This window comes from Coenobita brevimanus, chromosome 103 (assembly GCF_032717465.1).
Source record: "Coenobita brevimanus isolate Jiangsu-jjx chromosome 103, ASM3271746v2, whole genome shotgun sequence".
NCBI lineage: Eukaryota > Metazoa > Arthropoda > Malacostraca > Decapoda > Coenobitidae > Coenobita > Coenobita brevimanus.
Genome location: NC_137056.1, coordinates 630,001 through 646,746, shown reverse-complemented (window position 1 = coordinate 646,746; position 16,746 = coordinate 630,001). Strand labels below are relative to the sequence as shown.

The 16,746-nt window shown below is 41.7% G+C and overlaps 2 protein-coding genes across 2 annotated transcripts in view; one reads left to right on the top strand and one right to left on the bottom strand.

Annotated features, from left to right (window-relative positions):
* Nucleotides 1-1,210: 1,210 nt before the first annotated feature.
* On the bottom strand, nucleotides 1,211-7,997 carry LOC145415618 (high mobility group protein 20A-like). The gene is made up of 8 exons (XM_080284841.1): nucleotides 7,979-7,997; nucleotides 5,900-6,154; nucleotides 4,987-5,146; nucleotides 4,040-4,217; nucleotides 3,328-3,397; nucleotides 2,961-3,051; nucleotides 2,288-2,412; nucleotides 1,211-1,457 (listed from the first exon to the last, which is right to left on the bottom strand). Exons 2-8 carry the CDS (start codon nucleotides 6,135-6,137, stop codon nucleotides 1,318-1,320), a joined length of 1,002 nt encoding a protein of 333 aa, XP_080140967.1. The 5' UTR covers nucleotides 6,138-6,154; nucleotides 7,979-7,997; the 3' UTR covers nucleotides 1,211-1,317.
* Nucleotides 7,998-13,997: 6,000 nt separating this feature from the next.
* Nucleotides 13,998-16,746, top strand: part of LOC145415567 (arrestin domain-containing protein 2-like) — a 52,882-nt gene continuing 50,133 nt past the window's right edge. Inside the window, exon 1 of the mRNA XM_080284789.1 lies at nucleotides 13,998-14,138. The gene's annotated coding sequence lies outside the window, so the exon portion shown is untranslated. The remainder of the gene's footprint in view (nucleotides 14,139-16,746) is intronic.

Below are 16,746 nucleotides of genomic sequence, written 5' to 3'. Positions count from 1 at the left end.
AGCTTATGAGAGAACCCTCATACAAAGCAGATTACGGGCAGTCTCCAATAAAACCTTGTGTATTATGATGCCTCTTATACCCTTGCCATCTCAGGACAACTTATTCAGCTTCTGAGAGATATTCCGCAATGAGCGGGAGTACGCCAGGTAAAATCCAGGAAAAAGGAAACAAGAAAGAGGACAGGAAAAACATAACAAGAATGAGGACAGGAAAAACAAAACAAGAATTAAGACAATATGACTGAAAAATTGCAAACATTCCTGAAAGTATACCAAAATAAAAGAGAAACTCGTGCAATGACTCTAACCATGAGTTCTTCTATGGTGAAGTTGAATGAAGTTAGAGACTAATATTTTGTGTAATAAGGTGCATAAGTTATTTGTGAGCATCATAACACTGTACTTTACCATGTGAGGAATTGCATGCATAAAATGGGGTATGTGAGGTGAGAAGAGGAGAGGAGAGAAGAGTGTGGTATCCGAGTTAAAGACAAATATGGCCGAGTATTTAAGTTGGCAAGGTAAATAGTGGAATGAGCATCTGCGTGTGAAAAAGAAGGGATGAAGTACTGCAGCTTTACCATGACAGGTTTATATGGAGCTTGTAACCATCGTAAGACAGTATTAGGGGGAACTGACAGGACAGATAAGCATACTGACAATCTGACACACACACAAATCGATACACAGACAGACAGACTACCTGAAATGTAAGATAATAATGCAAGTATTAAGTGCTCTGGATGAGGATGAAGAGAAGTGAAGGAGGAGTCTCCAGGATGAGACATCTAATATCAAAGGGTGGTGGGGGGGGGAAAAAAAAAAAAAAAATCAAGCTAAAAAATGTGGGATGGATGTGTGGATGGTAAGATCTGGTGAAGGTGAAAGGAGCTCAATAACAAGTACTGGATGAGGAAAGGAATGAATTGGTCATGGCAGGATAATGTGACATAAGTGAAACGTGTGAAACAGTGAAGCAAGTTGAAGTGAGGGGAGAAATATAATTTACAAAGTAAAGGACAACAGAGGTCATAGCCAGATAGAGGGGAAGTATGGTGCCTGATGGAAACAAAGGCAAGAAGGGAAAACTACACGCTCGGATAAGGGTGAAGGTACTTGAAGGACAAGTGAGGAAGAGGAAAAGAAGAAAACCATGAATTCAAGCAATGATGGCAGCTGTATCTGAAGATGGGTCAAGCAACAGACAGTTTGGTGACTTTAGTCTTACAAAATAAAAAGAGGGACTGCATTATGTATGACACGTGTAGGACGAATGGTAACCTCAGGATCAAGAGTTGAAATAGAGTGACCACATTATCAAGTAAGTGCGAGCTGACTGACAATGCCGCGCACAGTCTGTATGAGCCCCTGATGCTGCTGTGGGCTGGTGACAATGAGGGAGTGAAGCTGGACCATGTAGCTGTCAATACTCGCCTCTGTGGGGGTCTCTTGTGTCCCTAAAATATACAGGAGAATTAGCATTTGACTAGAATAAAAAAATAAATGGAGCTCAGATACATTTATGTTTCTCAAGCTCTTGGTGTTCATGCTTGTGCCAACCTTTTTTTCAGCCACTGTTGGTAATAACACCTATACTGCATTCTACAGATTTCCAGCACCATATATGTAGCTACTACCATTAAGTATCATAGCATGGCCAAGTTTTTTTTTTTCTTTCTTTCTTTTTTTTTTTTTTTAATGACCGTATGCTCGTATGGCCACCAACCTTTACCTCATGGCCTGGGAATGAAGTCAGAGTTTTCTTTCTCCTAGACTAGCTGCTACCTGAGGCTAGTGAGTCTACCCAGGGAACAGACTGCAGCAGTGTAGAAGACACGTACGTGCTGTTAGTCTCAACCTGGATTTAGACTGTGTAAATGTGAATGAGTTTTCTGTGTGGGTGTTGTGGAGGGCAGCTCTCAGGTGTTCTGGTCCCACACCACTCTGATGGTATCTTGTTTCTGCCTGGTTCCAGAGGCTACAACTATAGGCATAGTCTGGCCCTAGGCTAATTCTGTTAAAAATTGTTGTCTGTAATCCAGTTTGGGAGGATTATTTTTGTCAGATTCGAGCTGTAGGGAAAAAAAAAAAAAAAGTGTTAACCTGTTTCAGTTCCTGTCCAACAGGGTACTTCTGGCAGACTCAGTTCAGGTAACATACTATGGTCCCAGTTCCAAACTCATTGGAATCTATTCTGGTATGATCAAATCTAATTAAACCTAATTTGCTCCATGCCACACCAATCTAATCTAACCAAACATGAATATAAAAAACCAGTAGAACAAACCAGGGAGTGGGAGTGAGAGGAATGCCTTGGTGAGTGTGCGTCTGAGTGTCTGGATGTGTTGCTGCAATGCTGCATTGTTGCTAACCTGCTGATTGGTCTCTGATTCAAGACGCTCCACTGTGCTCCTGAAATACAATTTCCTCTTAATACTGTGCTACCTAAACACATCATAACACTGACTCAAGGTTCAATTACCCTATCAACATACCAAAGTCAACCTAATCACCCCAACTAGGGATGCAGCACAACAAGATTCAAAAACAAGGAAAAGAAAATATGAAAGCAGAAGACTATCAACAGCATGCCAAAGAAATGAGCTGCACAATCATTCACAGGCAATTCAAAGTCCCTGGAATCCCAACTCCACCTGACAAGCACTAACTATCGGCACATCTATTTTTGTACCTTTCTTTAATGACACACTATCCAGATAGAGATGGGGGAATCTGAAGAATTTAAATTTTGGTCAACAATGCCACACATTATCATAATAGCACTAATCCAAAAGAACAGCTGAGACAGGATCTGGAAACAAAGACTAGACCTGGGAGGACTATCAAACAGCCATGCCAAAGGAACAGACTGTAAATATTATTCCCATATCTTTCACATCTTTGAAACCATTGCTCCACCTCACCAGCACACGTACAACACAATGAGTTAAGGTACCCACTTCATGCTCTCTATATGTTTCTGTAGGATGGCATTCTGTTCCTCATAGTCAGTGTTGGACTTGCGCAGCTGTCTCAATTCAGCCTCACGCGCTGTATTAGGGAGAGAGAGACAGTGAGGGTTTGCAGAATACAATGTCATGTTACAGTTAAATCTTGATGTCTCCAAACAGTTTTATTCAGCTTATGGGAGACATATTAAGAGGTACTGTAGTAGATACATCTGATTTAACAAGTAACCAAAGGGACCCATTTTTACCTTCTAAATAGGGGTCACTGACGTTAATATAACCTCAATTCATTATTCAAGATATACAGGTGAAAACAAACCAACTTTAATGAGGTGCAAAGCTCCACACAGCACGGTACCTTTGTTATGGTTGAGGAACTCCTCGGTGAAGATGGGTATCTCTAGGGCTGACTGTGGTGTGATGGTGCCCTAAGGAAGTGTGAAGTATTAGTACATGGGCTGGGGAGAGGGAGGGGGGTGGACTTAGGAGTTTCACAGGTATAAATAGGGAGGGATGAATGTCCAGAGGTAGACTGGGAGGAGATGAGGTTCCTCATGGAGACATTCAGGACAGGAAATTGAAATGGGAAATGGTTCAACATCATGACACAAGGAGAGCTGCCATTAACTGAAAGAGAATATAAATGCCGGCGGGGTCAATGGTCGGTAAAAACAAACACACAAACACACACACACACAAAGTACTGTATAGGGTGGTGACATAAAGGGGAGAGCAATGACACATCTCATGTATAATTCCTCTCTCCTCCTATCTACTTCCCTCAAATAGGCTAAGGTAATTTCACAACACATTTATTTTCTTTTGGCACAGAGATGTGGCAACCATACTACCTGCCATAAATGAAGCAAGTACCCTACAAGAGCATCTGAATGGTTAGAAATGGGGCTTCCTTAATTCCCATCATCTTTAAAAAATCATGTATACCGGTACTTCTATTCTGTGACTACAATACCAATTTTCGCCCCACCATTTCTCACTCTTGTTTTAACTCCTCCTCCACTTTCTTTTTATTCCTTCTTCTACAGTTTCTTCTTAGTTCTCTCTCTCACCTCCTCCTCCTGATCCTTCCTCAACTTCTTGGGTGGCGGTGGTGAGTGTTCATGTTGATGCTGCTGTTGTTGGTGCTGATGCTGGTGCTGTTGTTGTTGTTGCTGTTGCTTCTGTTGTTGCTGCATGTAGCTCTTGTAGGCATCTGTCTTTTGGTACTCCTCAACTTCACGCTGGTACCTGTTGGAAATTTGAGCAAGTCAATGTTATAGTAGTAGCAGTAGTAGTGTCTGTATCCTCAAAGTCATCTGAACGTGAAGCCGGCAAACTGTTGTTCAAGTTGTTGTTGTTTTGCAATCTCCCATCCTCCTTTTGAGGGACAGTGAGGGAACTGAGGGGCATTTCTGTCACAGGGCAGCTTCACCATCTAGTCATATCAGTGCCATCACATGAAGACCTCCCTCTCTGGCACCAAATTAATGTTATATGCTGCCTTTTTTTTATTTACCCCACAGTAAATAGTGAAAAACTGCCGGGTAAAGCTTCATTATTTCCTAAACCTGATCTGCCAATTTCCCTCAATTTACAATTTTTCGTGTGTCAGGGAACAGATGCATCCACAAAAAAAAAAATCCACATAAAATCAAAACCCACCTAAACTGCCTACCTGAGCCCTAATTTAAATAGATGACAGCCTATAACCTCTCTCTGGTGCCCCAAAACATCACCAGGCATTATTTACTTGCTCAGTGTATTTTCATATAATTTCATCATAAACAAAATCATCTCAAAATATATCTTAAATAGGTACATTTTGTGCTGAATTACTCATCTGCAAACAGGGCTGTCAAAACCACAAAAAACAAAGGGTGACTACCAGTTGTAAGTAAGAGGTGTTACTTCTAAACACATCCCTAACTTAGACCACAACAAGAATTGAATTAAGAAACAGTAAGAGGATGACATGAAGAAACAGAACTTCAAAAACAGGGTTGACAGCCCTACCCACCTCTCCTTATCAGCCTCAGCAGCTTCAAGGTATTTGGTCTTGGCTGGAGCATCAAGCTGAGACCAGCGTTGCGCTACCAGTTTTGTTATCTCATGGAATGCCAGGCCCGGGTGTGTCCCTCGGATGATCTCACGCTGGTCGCTCATAAACAGCATGTATCCTGGAACAAAGAATTATGATCAGCACTTACATATACATTACAGCATCATAATCATCATCATCATCACCACCACCACCCCAATCTCTTTCCCTCCAAAAGATAGGTTAAGGCAGGCTCTAGATAACAAGAAAAGAGAAAAACTTTGAGATGAACTAAAAAAACAGCATGCTCAATGCAGTGGCTTTCTTTTTCTCAAACACACATTAACTCATCCACAAAAATATACATGAGTAAATTTTGCATATAAAAAATTATATTCTCTCTCTCTCACCAGTCAATCAACATGTCTCTTGCACAACATTCTTTAGAATGGTACAATCAAAGATTCTGCTTCTCATCAACTCTCCTCTTACTGACTTCTGTCTGTCTCTATCCTCTGCGGTGCTACATATCTCTCTCTCTTTTCTATCACTATTTTTTGGTCGCTATTCTAAGATCTATTTGCATTCCTCCCCTATTACAGGACAATGGGCATGCAGCATCCATCAGGCTCCATATTCTCAATTATTTCTAACCAATTCTCTAATGCGCGTCTAGTCTTTCATATCTGCAAATACAGTAGTTAACTCCAGACCTCTCTTCCTCAGTCCATCTTTCCTTCTACCTGTAACTCCCATCCTTTTAATGGCTCAAATTTGGAGATCATTCTTTTCTAGACTATGATATGGAGTTATATGGAAGAAGCTGCAGAAGGATAAAAATCTCTGCCAAGTTAAGGTAAACAAACCATAAAAATATTTTCCCACGCCTGACCTGAGAGCGGTCCCTTTGGTGCGTTGGAGTCCTTGGGCAGGAGGCGTCGCTTCCGTCCCTTCGGCCAACCCTTCTTCTTAGGGGACACATCGCCAGAGTTGTTGTTGCCATTGTTGTTGTTGTTGTTATTGTTGTTGTTGTTATTATTATTATTGTTATTATTGTTGTTGCTGCTGTTGTTATTACTACTGTTACTGCTGTTGTTGTTACTGGGTCCAGCTGTGCTTCCAGTGGTCATGCCGGTGGTGGCTGTGACTGAAAAAGAAGGTGGACTTTAGACTGTACTGTATTTAAGAGGTTTTAGAGATTTTGGCAGGTGGTCATACCTGTACACTATCCACTCATTCAATGTAGTGCTGCCTACAGGTCACTCTACACTGAGTGACAAGCCAAATGGCTTCCCATACCTGTACCCAAGAAACCCATTTACTACACTAGGTGGCAACCATATAACCAAGTGATGCCTGGTGGTCTAGTGAGTTTATGGTAGAATAACCAGATGGGACCTGTAAGGGTTTATACCCAAGGAATGGCTCTGGGTTTACTGCTCCTGATGCTACTCAGGGGTTATGAGGCTGGTTAACCCCAGCTTAAATGACAGGACTGAACAGCCTTGTCCCAAGCCTCTTCACTGTCATCATTAGCACTGGGACTGTCATGGGTGGACATAATTAAAGTCATAAAATCAATAAAGGATGTCCATGACAAGGAAAGATGTGGAGATCTCTCAAATGCATGCAAATTTAAACATAAGTTGACATGGTAAGAATCTTAAAATGCAGTCACGATTGAATAATGGGAAATATTCTTTTTGTAGCTGAGTTATTAATTAAGAGAAGAGTCTAACTGAATATGTGAACAACTCTGGATGTGTTAATGAATTTGAGAGGAATCTGGATAAAGTGTGATTACAAGAAAATATATATCCACGGTACTGTAATTTGGAGTGGCAGCAGTTCAATCTGCCTCCACAACTGAGTCACACACCATCAAGTTGTTCAGAGCAGATTAGAGCAGCATAAGATATAGTTAGATTAAGTTTGGTTATACAGTAATTAGGTCTGGTTAAGCAACGTTGGGTCTGGTTAGTACTTGGATGGGTGACCGCCTGGGAACACCAGATACTGTTGGTATCCCTACGTCAAGTGGGGTTGGTGGAGGATTAGTGCCCCTCCCTGTAAAACAATTAACTCTAAGCCCTTGGCCACCCTGTCTGGGATACATGGTGTCTGGCAATGAATGAATGAAAAGGTCTGGTTGGCAATGAATGAGATGACTGAGGACATAATGATACTGTGGCTGTATCAACCTGAAAGCTTTGGGGTTCCTTGCTGAGTTAGTGTTGTAGGCTGCTTAGTGTCTTCCACATGTTATCCCTAAACAAAATTTGGAAAAGAAATAAAATGGGGTGGGAGGTTTTTTTCTTGGAGGGACTCTCCTAGATGTTCACCAAATTCTTATACCACTACAGTAAAATATGTATGCAAACCTCTCCCCAAAAGTTTTAAAATGTGATAATTGTGCAGATATGGGCTAAAAGTTATCAGGAAACAGTACTACCACCTCTAGCGGTAATTATGATGCATCACTAATACCTTCACTACAACGACGTAATTTATATTTCATCGCTGCAATTACCCGAAAATTTCATCCTACTTAAGAGAGCCTTCTCGACCTTTCACACCCATATACCTACCCTAAACTGGATGAAAATCGTCTGCAGTATTAAGAAAATACAAAATACGTAATTCGACTATGGGGATTGACCACAATAACCCCGCTAACCTTCATTATCAGCGCTAAAATTACACAAGGTGATTATTTTAAAGGCGTTACCTATATTTCATGAATACATACTGAACTTGTAATGTCGCACTTGTACAGAATGTTATTATTTATTACTAATTAGCAGATTGTTATTCACCAGAACATTGTTTGACCAAATGTTACCGTTCTACCGGGAATATTAACCAAATTACGGCTTATAACTACTCGACAGACTTAAATCCACATGCAGAATTATTAATCTAAAGGGCAATCAATAGAAATGAACATAAAAACGACGATAAAAGAACCTACGGGAACAATACCTCTTGAGCAGATGGCAAACGTTCCAATAATATTTGACTCCGAGGTGGCTAATTACCACCTATGTTATGCCCTTGATCAGTCCTATTACCAATCACCTGTTTTTATGCAATGACGAAATGCATATGTTCAAAGATAATGGAAATGAAATAGTCTTTCATGTTTCATGTGATAATAAATTAAATTCTTTTAAAAGCTCATAAATATTGTTAAATTAAGGCATCTTTCCCTAATTTTCTTTTGTTCAGTGCATTAGGTTTACTCCATATTACTATCTATATAGTCTGGATGTGATTAAGTACACGTTATAAATTGTTTTCACCAAAATCTTGCCTACATCTCAATACTGAATTATTTGGTCCCATTTCCCGGCATACAGAAAAGATTACCGGTACCTATTTATTGTATTTTCCACTATTATAAATGCTGTTTATGGCTTTTCACCTGTCGTCCAATACAAGAACGATTTATTAGGTCTTTGACCGAAATATTTATACCGAAAGAAAACGGGAAAAGAGAAAACGAACTTCAGGGGAAACTCGAGGCGATGGGTAGTTGCGAAGGTAAGTCCGGAAATAAGTATTTGTAATGAGATTTAGACATAAATATCGGTCAAGGTGCAGGAAAAGAAAGATGATATGGTAGTGAACGTAAAGGTGGAGAGGAAAGATGAGAGGAGTTAGGAGACTGGCAGAGGAGGACGACTTGCAAGATGACACTGTGGCTAAAGATGCAGATAATCAAACAAAAACTAAAATACATGAAGAATATGACCTTGACTTGACCACTAACCTGATCCCTGCGACTGACCCAACCCCAGATTTGGAAAAGTTACCGAGTGTCAAAATGGATAATGCCTTCACCCTTCAGGCGAAAATAAACGGTAAGTCTATTAAATTTCATATTGGCAGTGGGGCCGGGGTGTGTATGGTAAGCAAGAAGATGAGGACTGTGAGTACACTTCTTAACACCTTTATCTAGGCTATTTTCCACCTAAAATTGCAGTAAGGTAGAGTCCAGAGAGCAAGAAATAACCTCACAGGAAAAACTAACTCAAAGGCTGCCCAACTGACTGAGCCACACACTCATTCACCCAATACCCAAGCCCCTTCCATACCTTGCTTCCTCACACACCCGATTACAGTACCCATCCACCTTTGGCCAACCACACCTTCCATCTTCAAACTCACTAAGATATATCCTTATCATCATTCCTAACTCCCCATACCTGATCTAACCTGACCTGACGCAGCCTAACCACATCTAAACCGACCTCATCTCACCCAGTCTCACTTAAACTAATCATACCTAACCTAACCAAACCCAGCCAAGCCTAAAATTAACTAATCCAACCAATCCTAACCCAGCCTAACACAACCCAGCCTAAACATACCTAAACCGATATATTCTAACCCAGTCTAACCTAATGTGTCTATACCTAATCGAACTGAACCCAGCCCATTCTAAAATGACCTAATCCAACCAAACCCTGCCTAAACTAACCTAGCCTAACCTCGCATCTCCCAAACTTTCGCTAAAATTCGCTATGATCCTTCAGGTATGCATCTTCAAGTCGCTACACTCACGCCTCTGCTTCTTATTTATGTCTTCATAGCACCTGCCACTTTCCTTCCCTGTGCTGCTTTCCTTCCCACTTCCTTGGCACCTCTCTCTCACTCTCTCTGCATATATGGGTCTCCTTCCTCTCTTATTAAATCAATTCTTTTTCTCCGAACCTCTGACTAAGAGCGACCTCTGTATGTCAGTGATGGTTGGTGGTGAAGGAGCGATTAGAATGATAGATATAGACTGATAGATAGAATTGATGCTTTTTTCCCGCCTATTTAATACTGTTGATGATCAGTTGTGTTAGTGTTGGTGATGGTGGTGGCTGGTGGTGGCGAAGCAGCACCCTGATAGATAGATAGATAGATAGATAGACAGACAGACAGATATACAGAGATCCCCATACTAACTCCTTTTCCTGTCACAGACGTCGGTAGTAGTGTGTGTGTTTGTTGTGGTGCTCCTGGTGCTGCTTGGTAGACACAAAAATAGATAGACAGACAGGTAGGCGGATAGACAGATAGACATATCCTCAATTAATGCACTTTCCAGCCCGCAGGTGTCGCCGGTGTTGGGTGTGGTGGTGGTGGTGGTGGTGATGGTGGTGTTGGGTGTGGTGGTGGTGGTGGTGGTGATGGTGGTGTTGGGTGTGGTGGTGGTGATGGTGTGTGGTGGTGTGGCGGATCCCAACCCAACAAGCCCTACACACTCACACCTATATCTCGCCCCGTCAATTAACTCACACAGGGTTGCCGTAACTCTTCTATGGCAACCGTAACTCTCCTATGGCAACCGTAACTCTCCTATGGCAACCGTAACTCTTCTATGGCAACCGTAACTCTTCTATGGCAACCGTAACTCTCCTATGGCAACCGTAACTCTCCTATGGCAACCGTAACTCTCCTATGGCAACCGTAACTCTTCTGTGGCAACCATAACTCTTCTATGGCAACCGTAACTTCAAAAACAACCGTAACCCTCAGGAAATAAGCGTAACTATCGTAACTTCAAGAAAAATACTGTCCAAAGGTGAAGAGAGTCCCAAAAGTGTTCCATCATCACAGTAAACACAATTTTAATACCTAAATGTGTATGATTCTTCCTGAGAGAGAGAGAGAGAGAGAGAGAGATTGTGTGTGTGTGTGTGTGTGTGTGTGTGTGTGTGTGTGTGTGTGTGTGTGTGTGTGTGTGTGTGTGTGTGTGTGTGTTAAAAAGAATAATTTTGAGAGCCTAAAATGGAATATAACTTTAACATTTCTGATGCTAAAATGAAGAATTAAAACTTAAAAAGATGAAAGGAAGATTTAAATTAGTGTTTCTCATCCGCCCCAGCATCTTGTGTATCCCTAAGCCTGGATCAGACGGGCATTAAGCAAGAACACATTAAATGCCGCTCGTTTAAAGCACCACGCACGACACGGGAGGTTCTTACACCCGCGCGAGCGAAGAGAGAGCGGGTGTCATGTTTTGTTTGACGTTGAGCATGGGAGGGAAGTTGTGTTGTGGTGTGGTGTGGTGTGGTGTGGTGTGTGTGTGTGTGTGTGTGTGTGTGTGTGTGTGTGTGTGTGTGTGTGTGTGTGTGTGTGTGTGTCATTCAAGGCTAAATCATTACACACACACACACACACACACACACACACACACACACACACACACACACACACGCGCGCATAATAAAGAAAAAGTGGAACAGACACCGAAAAGCATACAAATTGGCCATGATTGTGTTAATTTGTTTGTAGAGGGGCCTACCATCCACTCACTTGATGTCTCTCTCTCTCTCTCTCTCAACCCCGGAACCCTATCCACGAACCTTTTAATCACCGCACAAGAGAATTCCCATTAATAATAAAAAAAATCAATTAACAGAGACATTTTTCCCATAATCATTCGGACACTTCCATCAGCCTTCACTCAGGTCCTTAACCCTTTCAGAACCACCATTATTTTTTCTTATATTCAACCCCTTCCGGCCGAGGACGTATTTAAAGCTATACTCTTGCTATGGGTATGTTTAAATTCTACGGATATGCTGTGGTATACCTGATTATACTTGATCTGATCCCTTCAGTACCACGACTAATTATTATGATCGAGTCGTTGATGTGTATGTATGTATGTATAATGAATGTGTGTGTGTGTGTGTGTGTGTGTGTGTAATTATGTATATATGAATATATTTATGTATATATGAATATATATGTATGTATGTATGTATGTATATGAATGTATGTACAGTATGTATATATGAATGTATTTATCTATGCATGAATGTATGTATGTATGCCTGAATGTATGTACTCATATGTATGAACGTACATGAATGTATGTATGTATGTATAAATGTATGTGATACGAATGTACGTATATTGACACGATATCTCGTGTAAACCTCACCAGATTTGGACCACAATTAACAGGTACATTGTGTGTGTGGATGGCAAGATGTGAGTCAGTGCTAGTGCGGATCGATCGGAGGTCAAGGTCAGGGGTTAAAGGTCAAAGTTCGGGCGTTTTTTTAAAATCTAATTCTATTCTTCTTTATGAATGACAGCTTTATAGTTTACAAAAATAGAGATAAATATACAAGCAGATAGATACAGTGACAGAGACTGAGGCAAATTAATAGATGGGAAGAAATATATATGCAGAGAGAGAGAGAGAGAGAGAGAGAGAGAGAGAGAGAGAGAGAGAGAGAGAGAGAGAGAGGATCCAAGCTTACATATGCATGCAGGAATAAACACAACTTATGGTGGAATATCTTGAAGTGACTCGTGCAATATCTCACACTGCACCACACTACACTACACCACACAACCACAACCATAGCACACCACACCACACCACACCACACCACACCACAACCACACCACACCACACCACAGCCACACCATGTTACAATAGTACCCCACAACACAGCACGACACAACAACACTCTCAGTCGGGGAACTCAACCATAGTTACCAAGTAGTCAACGTTCGGGCTAAGATTACTACTACTACTACTACTGCTACTGCTACTACTACTAATACTACTACTACTACTACTACTGCTACTACTACTACTACTATGCCTCCTCCATTTTCCCCTTCGCCTCGCCGTGTGAAGGGGGCCCTGTTCCGACCCTGGTGAGGCGCTATCAGTCACAGGAAGGAGGCCGCTTGCTTGTGGTCGATGGGTCTGTTCGGCCAAATAAACCGATATGGAGCAACAACACTACACTTCCACACCACCACACACCACAACACGACATTCCCCAGATATACAGACAAACAAACAAACAGGAAAATCATGAGTGGGAGTGTAAGAATGACAGAGTGAGGTTCAACTGTCTATCTATCTATCCACCTATCTATCTATCTCCATCAATATATCAGTTTATCTATCTGTCTATTTATCTATCCCTCCCGTCTGTGCATTTTCACTTTTCAGTCTCTTCTCCCCTCTCTAACTCCTTCCTTTTCCTCCATTCCTTCTTCCTTCTCTTCTGTACATCTACTCTCCCTCCCTCCCTCTCTCACCGACTCCTCTCCCTTCTTCATTCTTGCCACTCTTGTTCTTCTTCCTTTTCTCTTCTTTTTCTTCTTCATCCTCTCTTCCATTCTCCTTTCTTCCCTTTTCAATCTCCCTTCCTTCCCTCTCGTCCCTCCTCTCCTCCCTGCATCTCTATCCCAGCCTCCTCCTCTCCCCTGCCTCCTAGCCTCTTTTCCTCCCTCTTAGCCTCCCTTCCTTCCCTCTCAACCTCGTTTCCTCCCTCCCCTCTTCTCCCCTCAGCCTCCTTCCTCTCCCAGCTTCCCTTCCTCTCCACCTCCCCCCAAGCATCCATTCCCTCCACCCCAGAGAGCGCTGTCAGTCTGGCTGTGGCCGCCGGTGAGTGAGGAGGGGTGTCGCTATTTATCGATTTATTTCCCTCAACCTACCCCCATCCCTGCACCCTCTAGCGAGAAGATAATGCCAACAAAATCACAGACTAAGTATCTTCGCAGTTTTCTCCGGGACATTTTCTTCCTCAGTGTGCAGAGAGGAGAGAATTTAGCGACATATTAAGACGAAATGCCAAGGGGATGGCGGCGGGATGAGGCCCTGGTCGAGAAATAATCAGCGCTGGAAAATATCTACCGACAACAGAAGCTAACATTAACTCCAATAAATCCCAAAATAAACCCAAATTCACCAAAATAACGCTACGAAAATTCAAACAGGCATTTTAAAGCACGGCTACGTTATGCCTGACGAGCTGAAAAAATCTGAAACTGGACGAAATTAGAGGAAAAAAAAATTAAACAAGAGGGCAGTCAGAAAATAGGTACCGACAACAATACGAGTGATATTTGGCCGAGGCGAAAAAAGCCGAAGAAATCCTTAACCAAATAAAGAAATGCTCAGATCATAAATACGGATAATTACAGAGAACATAAATGATAGGACAATTAATACGGAAAATAAATGATACTATTCGACGGATCTCAGTGATATATAAGAGAGAAATTTGATGATAAAAAGGCTAATGTGAGACTAGAGACAGCTCACCCCATTCATCTCACCTGACTCGTCTTGCTCTACTGCCACCTGACTCACTCTTGGGGTAAGTGAGCTAGCTTTAATCTGTACCCTAGATTAAGGAGGATGTGTTAAAGTGTGAGGCAGAGATAGAGTTTTAAAAGACTGCTGAATGAGATGAAATTATGTGAGAGAATATGATGGCGAAATATGAGAGAGATAGATAGAAAGAGAGAGAGAGAGAGAGAGAGAGAGAGAGAGAGAGATCTTCACCACCAACATAGTGTTACCATCATCATCATCACCAGACCCACAATCACTATACCATCATCATCATCATCAGCAGCAGCAGCATCCTTCACTTCACTATCACTTCTCTCTCTCTCTCTCTCTCTCCTGTGACCAAAGACTAACAATTCCCCTGTTAATAAAGACTGGAACACGTTTAAGGGTACGAAGAGTCTGTATATCTATGTAACTTCTCCCCCCCCCCACTCTCTCTCTCTCTCTCTCTCTCTCTCTTACACAACCTACTTTCCATTCCCCTGTGACTTTCAAATGAGCCAGTGAGTGAGTGAATGAAAGTGAAAGAGTGTGGGAGGGAGAAAGGAGTTTGGTATGTATCTGCACTGATAATTAAATACTACTACTACTACTACTACTACTTCTACTACTACCACTACTACTACTACTATTACTACCACTACGCTTTATCTTCATCGTCATCATTTTTAAAAGCTCAGGTTCCATCACTGCCCCTCTTTCTTTGTCTGTCTGTCAGTCTGGTGTGTGTGTGTGTGTGTGTGTGTGTGTGTGTGTGTGTGTGTGTGTGTGTGTGTGTGTGTGTGTGTGTGTGTGTGTGTGTGTCAATCTGTATTAATTTTGTTTGTCTGTCAGTCACTTTTACTTTCTTCTTTCACTTTTGTCTTTCTCACTATTCTTTCTTTCTCTCTCTCTCTCTCTCTCTCTCTCTAAATACACATATAAAGTATTAAAAACAATAAACCCTCCCCCCCTAAAAACAAACCAATAATTCAAGATCAATAATATTAACTTAGATTTTCATTTATTAGCCATTTCTGTACTGTGTTCCACCATTCCTATTAAATTTCCTTCAGCCTTATCATTCATACAAAGTGCAGCTTCTCCTTGTTTTCCAGTATGGCTGATTGTCGGAGGGCTTGGAGGGTTGGGGAGAGCCTTCTATTGCGTATTGTTAATTCCCTTGTAATCAGAAAATAAAATATAAGAGCGTATCACCACGGTACGTTTAACTCACTTTATAAATATCCCTAACCCCTTTCAGCTCAGTGGACTGGCCAAGTGCAGTCAGACTGGAGGGTTGATTTGACTAGTAACCAAGGAGACTCATACTTTAGAAGCCAGGTTTATTTTGTTTCCTGCAGTCACTACTAATCGAGTTGTGAGTTGCCCAGTTCCCTCAGATAAAAAAGTATGGACCGTAATGTCTGTGTGATCTGCGTATCTGTGAAATTTCATGTAAACACTCTCATCAGAACTATAATATTCTCCGTACACACTATGAACGTAGGTTAGGCTATTTCTAATGGTACACACACACACACACACACACACACACACACACACACACACACACACACACACACACACACACACACACACACACACACACACACACACACACACACCACAATATTATACGCACACATATGAGTACACACAAACTTACATTGACGTACACCCCCGCACACATTCATTATGCATGAGTGAGAGAAAGTTTGGTAGTAATGGATGGAGAGAGAGAGAGAGAGAGAGAGAGAGAGAGAGAGAGAGAGAGAGAGACGGGGACAGATTCAGCGCTCAAACCCACTTCACGAGTCATACATCTTAAAAACCCTCTCTCCATTAATATCAAAGACCTCTCTCACAACTTTCAAACTGAGAGACAAAAGAAAAAATCTAATATATATTCCGACGTCCTTTACGGCCATAAAATCTGAAAAAGGGAGTTGAAATTAAGTGAATGAATTGCAAATGCCGCCAACCGGAAGCGGCCATCTTGAAAAGTGCCGCGAATGTAAACAATGAAGACAAGTGACTGTCGACCGATTTGAAAATGGAGAATAAACACGTACTTAAAATAAATTAACTAAATATTGTAGTAAAGGAAGATGAAATACGACACGAACTGAGACTATACGGGAGAAAAAGAGAGAAAATATGAGAGGGAAAAGAGAAAATTAGCAGTCAGAAGGGGAGCAGAAAACAAATTATACTGTACAGCAACAAAGAAAGCAAGCTGGATGGGAAGATCTCTCTCTCTCTCTCTCTCTCTCTCTCTTTCTCCTTTAGTTAACAGCTGCACGTCTACCCCTTACCCTTCTCTCTCCCTATACATTGGCTTACCTGCCTACCAACCGAGTTACTTACCTACCTACCTACTTTATTACCTACCCACCTACCTACCTACATACATACATACCTGCCTACCTGCCCGTCTACTTATTTACCTACCTCCATCCCACCTCAGTTACTACCTACCTACCCACCTACCTCCCAACCTGCCCATCTACCTTTCAGTCTCCCCACCGATTCGTCTTCCTACCTACTTACCTACCCATCTTCCTCTTTAGTTACTTTCTTTGCTATCTACTTACCAACCTACCTTACCAACCCTTTATCTGACCTACTTACTAGCGACTTCCCTACAT

Excerpts from the sequence above, each read along its gene's own strand:
- LOC145415618 (XM_080284841.1), bottom strand. The coding sequence starts at position 6,137 with ATGACCACTGGAAGCACAGCTGGACCCAGTAACAACAACAGCAGTAAC. Across the intron at positions 3,398-4,039 it reads GGAAGGATCAGGAGGAGGAG|GGCACCATCACACCACAGTC; the intron begins GTGAGAGAGAGA and ends ACACTTCCTTAG. Across the intron at positions 3,052-3,327 it reads GTTCCTCAACCATAACAAAG|CGCGTGAGGCTGAATTGAGA; the intron begins GTACCGTGCTGT and ends TCCCTAATACAG.